Source organism: Odontesthes bonariensis, chromosome 2 (assembly GCF_027942865.1).
Source record: "Odontesthes bonariensis isolate fOdoBon6 chromosome 2, fOdoBon6.hap1, whole genome shotgun sequence".
NCBI lineage: Eukaryota > Metazoa > Chordata > Actinopteri > Atheriniformes > Atherinopsidae > Odontesthes > Odontesthes bonariensis.
The window spans coordinates 22752386-22758067 of NC_134507.1; the positions used below are offsets into that span (position 1 = coordinate 22752386).

Below are 5682 nucleotides of genomic sequence, written 5' to 3' on the forward strand. Positions count from 1 at the left end.
TTGACAGTCTGATGATGCTCTTTATGTTACTTTTCACATAAAACGGGTTCATTTTTCTTGCTGAAAACAAGATTTTTGAAAGAAAAACAAACTCAAAACACAGTTTAAATTCAACACTTGCATATTCAGAGCCACGAAGTCTGAAAACTTCCAAGTGCTCTCACATCAAACAATGAGCCAGACAAGACGACTCAGCTTTGAAAAATAAACCAACATCTTTTATTTGATGAGTGGTGTACATCACTATATGCGCTAAAGGCAGATCTATGCACAGTTATAACTTCTTTGCTCTACATGTTGAATAGTATAAAGTGATTATATGCATTTGTGTCCATTCAAAATGTCATCCTTTTGCCCATGAGTCTCCTTTTTTGCCATCAAAGGACCGTGTATGGATTTGTGAAAAAACTCTTCATTCAGATCAAGATTGCACCATCGAATGTGAATAGGACAGCTGTTTAATTTTTCTCATATGTGATTAGAAACATAACTGTGATTATGTTGTTCCACATGGGTCGTAAGAACTTCTAGATAGTGATTTTACTGAAAGCCGGAGGCGCTTGTCTTCTTTATAAAGAGAAGATGGAAGAATTAGTTTGCAGAATGAATCGAACAGATGTTCTACTTGAAACTGAACGATCAACAGAGATAAATGAATACATGGAAATAATAAAACATTGAAATAATACCACTCGTTTGATGACCAACAGGCTCAAATGAAAAACAATTAATGTAATTGAATTGAATAGTTGTACAATTAAACAGAATTGAAAATAAACATATCCAGTAAACATCAATAGATCCTAAGTTATTTTGAAGCAGTTTCTTTATAAACCACCAACTTAACTGGTGTTTCATTTGACGATTACATGCATAATTTCTACACTGAAAGTTAACATAGCTTTGATCATGATTCAGGATTTAATCACTAATCAAGCTTTCACGTTTAAGGTTAATTACATGAACACTATGACAAAATAATATAGATATATTCACAGAAATGGGGTCAAATGTTTCACTGAGAATTGATGGGACATTGATGGGACATTAACACTTTTATGGTAAGGTTGACATTTTTCAACACTTAAACAAATATTCAGTTTAGTTTAAATATGTTTAAGTGTTGAGAAAGCAAACAGGGTTGTAATTTAGTGGCATTTATATTTCTTCAAAACAGAAACAGAGGCTAACAGCGCTGGCGTCAGACTGAAAATCTGTAGGATGTTTTCTATTGTTAGTTAATTGGACTTCAAATTTACTAAGACAACTTTTCTTCCATTCAGTACTACAGTATATCCATCAGAGTCAAGACTTAACTGATGGGATAACTTTCTCTTTAATTCACTGCGACAGAGCTTCCTCTGAAATTAGGAAACATCAGCGATCTCAAAAATATACCAAACGGGATGATTCTGTTTATAACTACTGCTGCTTCCCAGCTTTAAATGCTGTTCAGCCTAAAATGCACTTGGACACGCATGTTGCTCACGCGGCCAGAAGAGTCTTTAGTGATTAGCATTGTGTATATAAATACTGTATATATACAAGGTACACATATATTGTGTAGATGGATAGATTAATAACCACACTGGAGAACACATCATTGTTGGTTGATATGACTTTTTGACGTCCTTCGGATTAATACTGTGTTGTTTCTTCGGAATGAGCGTTTTCATGAGGATGACTTGAGGTATTCACTCGAGCACGGGCCCCTTCTCAAAGTGGCTGCAAAAGAGGAAAAAACAGGAAGGATACAGATTTAGAAAACCTGGAAACAAACAATTGATATTTTACTAATGTCCTCTTTATTTTCCCTTTTTTGCATTCCCATATTGATGTATATCATGCATTTTGCTATTTTTCATACAATGAAGTTGTGCTATTTCTTATATACTGATAAATGAGAAAAAAATGGTTAATCCTCAGCATTTAATTTGAACACATAACATCTATATGCTTTCAAACTGTCTGTTAAATATTGTTCTCAAGAAAGAAGGCGTTTTAGTGTAAATTAGGATCGATAGTTTCAGGGTATGATTGGGGTCAGGTGGCAAAGGTTAAGATATGACATGTATGAGTACCTACCAACTGAAAATTGTTTAGGAGGTGGTCTACGTTGATCTCGTCGTAGCTCTCCTGGAAGGCGTTGGGTTCGTCCCTGGACTCCTCTGGCTCGCTGGTCCCAGGATCTTCAAGGCTGAGTAAGTTGAGCAGGAGGAGGGAAAAAGTCACTGTGCATTCATCATTTTTGATCCAGAGCTTTTCATTTATACAAAGACATCTTAGCCAACATTAAAATGTACTCTGCATTCTGCTAAATTAAATCTGTCATTCTAGTATCGTTGAATACAATCGTTTCAGATGTTGATTTTACATCTAGACTGGTTTTAATTTGTGTGATTAAGCAAAGCTGGTGGTGTTTTTATCAAATATATTTCTTACAGTTTTATAAGACTTTTTAAAGAAAATGAACATTTCAGTCCTTCTTGTCTATTTGGTTGGGCTGTGTTAATGTTCTGATGCAATTTTCTTTGACATAATTTGAAAGACAGACGGAAACTCTGATGGAGGCTACAGACCTAGATGATTGCTGTTTCGCGACAGCAACATATCTAGTTTAGAAACTAATAAAGAAAGACTGAGCTCAAGAGTCTTAAGTTAATGCCTCATAAAATCAATGTTATGTCCTGTTAGAGTTCAAGTATTTTCTCTGAGTCATAAAACGATTTACCTATACACTGGTAATTTTGAGTAGGAGTGATTCGTACCTTCTCTTTCCCGTTAAGACTGAGTTCAGGTACTTCTTGACTGCCATCTGTTTGCGGAAGCGGCTGTAGTTGTCTGTGAAGACGGCGTCTGAGTGGCGCTTCACTGGCTCCTCCATCATCTCGTCACTGGACAGAAGAGATGACATCAGAGTGACACCACAGTCCAGAGGGCAGCAGATTTCAGTGCAAAATCAGTGTCTGTGATTAATGGTAATTAATTAATCTTCTCTTTGCGTGGGTGTGTTCGTGTGTATATGGGCCTACCACCCACCCCCTGGCTGTATAACAATCATGTGATGAAGCTGTAATGGCATGAATTAACCTTTAAAAATGTTTAACCAATTACAAAATGCATCATTGAGCAGGTCATCTCATTTCATTGCCAGTGTCAGTCGGTCCACTTTTGTGTTGAAACAGGCAAATACAGAAGTTAAATTAATTTTCTGAATGACATAAGAAGCAAGGGAACATTTTAGCTACATTTGTCAAAGAAAAAGATGTCCAAACGTAAATAAATCTTTGATAATGAAAAAAAACCTGTGATTAAATCAATTATTTCCACATTTACTTGTTCTATACCAATTTTTCACTGCACAGGTAGAACTTGTCTTCAAATCATTGTGGTTTGATTTTTGGAGACACATTTGCTAAATATTTCCTTTTGAGCGAATTGTGTATTTTTAAAGAACATCTTTTAGTTTCAAATTTAGATTGTTTTCATTTTCTATTACTGGACTAGCCACTTAAAGCTTCGTGTACCTAAAATCAAGCAGGGGAAAAAAAGATTCTTCTATTCCGACACGCTCCAGCTTGGCTGGTAGAGAGCAGTATAACACGACTATAATCTTGTCAAATGTCATGTTTTTTTTTTGTCTCCCAAAACTCAAAAGTTTCTTAAAAGTTTCTCTTTTTGAATGAAAATGAGATGTTGTGACTTAAGATTCACCCTCGGGATGTGGCTGTCTGTGGGGCCATCCGCCCGGGGGAGTCACCTACCTGACGCGCTTTCCAATCAGAGACTCCAGGTACCTCCGTGCTGAAAGCTGACCCAGGAGTTTGCTGTATCCGCTGGTGAACAGACCGTCTGCGTGCCTCGTCGGTCTGCACATCATCACACAACATCCATATTACAATGTGGTCACACTGGATACATGTAAACACCAGTTTAGGTGAACAGATGCGCAGCGGCTACGATTTATTTCAGTTAAAGTCTAAAGCGGAGAGACTTGCTTTTGGATTTCTCTGTAAAAAGAAATATTGTCTACAAGCTATTGTGATATAACTATTTGTGATTTACTTGAAACAACCTATATAACATATTAAAGGACACCTGAGAGAGTTCTGAAAGAGTGCGCTTTGAGGAGACTTTATCATGACACCATCTGAGATTTAACAAAAAGAGCAGTGATGAATGTTAAGACAATAAATTAACTATCAACTCTTCTTTCTCCTTCTGATGCGCATCCATATAATCTGCCTTTAAAGCGAAACAGAGCCAATGACTGAAATGATCTTATCGTGTTTAATCGAATTTAGGAGTCATCAGTCCTGACAGTACGTAATAAATCTTGAAGGATTAATACAGCGCTGGGAAGATTTATTTTTTTCTGCAGCTTTCCATAGAAACAACACAGATTTTCTTCTCACCTCATGGATGTGTATGGTAGACTCAGAGTCCGGGAGTAAAACACACTGCACAGGGCTATTAGGAAAAGCAGGTGGGGACCGGTCCGCTGTAACATCGCTTTACACCTAAGGATGGAGACGGTGACAAGTGATTCTCATTTAATAAACTTAGTCACAGAAAATGGATGATCAGGTCTACTCTGGAATTACGCGCTACTGTCCTGTTCAGTTGCGAAAGGAAATAGAAAGAGAGGAGTATTTTAGCTACTGAGAACCGTACAATTCCGAACTATTATGAAACCTCCCATCACGGAGCTGTAGAGGATTGAGTATTTGACTTATTGTCGTGCCTATAAACCACAAACTGAACGGAACCTGTAAACATGTCTGTCACCCAAACATTTTATTCCTTAAATCAGTTATTGACAAAATGCTCAAAATTCCCCCCGACTGACTATTCATCCAGATTTTGGTGTACAGTTTTGAAACGTTAGATTTTACAATTTAGCTCAGATCCCCGCTTGTAACGGTTCTGTAGCCTGTGGATAAATCAAGCAAATATTAATTTAGCTAGGAGGGACTTCTAGAATACAGATCATTGGCAAACTTGTCAGGCAACAGCGCATTTTGACACAAGGAAGAAAAGCAACTGGCAAAATCTTATGCGTAATTACGCAGGGCACGGACATTGGCAATTATTGAACTTGTGATTAGGTTGCAGAGAAGTTGCAATTCTGTTTACAACATAGAGAGAGAGAAGTAAGTATTAGCGTATCGTTCAGTTTATTCTGGGTAAAACGTAATACCTGGTTATTTGGAGAAACTTATCCGAATGAGGTCTGACGCAAAAACAGAGACTTTCAAATACAAATACAGAACAAGAAGAAAGTACATGCGTAATTCTAACATTTTAAGAAGAAAATCTTACATGTGATCTGGAGAAAGTTGTGTTCTTTGGCTCTGCTGCACTGTCCAAGTCCTGATCCTGAACAGCTGCTTTATGTCCACACTGCTGATCTGCTGTTTCCTCTCCTCTTTTTCTCTTTGTCTTCTTGCTTGACTTTGGCTCTGCTCCCCTTTTATACACCTAGATATTTCTCACGGAGCAGGACGGGAGATCATGTTCATCAGAAGCCTGCGACGTCAGCGGGATCGTTGCTTCCGTCATTGGTCTTACTCACGGTCGGAACTAAAGAGGCCTATGGTGAAATTGGTCGGAAGCATTGCTCTGCTTCTTCTAATTAATTTTAGGAAAGTTACATGTCGCGTTTGACTCATCTGATCATTT

General features: G+C 37.6%; 1 protein-coding gene across 1 annotated transcript; it reads right to left on the reverse strand.

The window, feature by feature from the left end:
• On the reverse strand, nt 1–5458 carry vip (vasoactive intestinal peptide). The gene is made up of 6 exons (XM_075485055.1): nt 5323–5458; nt 4416–4520; nt 3765–3869; nt 2769–2894; nt 2086–2197; nt 1–1725 (listed from the first exon to the last, which is right to left on the reverse strand). Coding segments are annotated over exons 1-6 (459 nt in total). The 5' UTR covers nt 5325–5458; the 3' UTR covers nt 1–1716.
• Between the last annotated feature and the right edge of the window lie 224 nt (nt 5459–5682).

What these genes read in the sequence shown, in the direction of transcription:
- vip (XM_075485055.1), bottom strand. An exon ending in CTGATTGGAAAGCGCGTCAG is followed by an intron (nt 2,895 to 3,764) that starts GTAGGTGACTCC and finishes TCTTCTGTCCAG; the next exon opens with TGACGAGATGATGGAGGAGC. An exon ending in GTCTTAACGGGAAAGAGAAG is followed by an intron (nt 2,198 to 2,768) that starts GTACGAATCACT and finishes CAACTTACTCAG; the next exon opens with CCTTGAAGATCCTGGGACCA.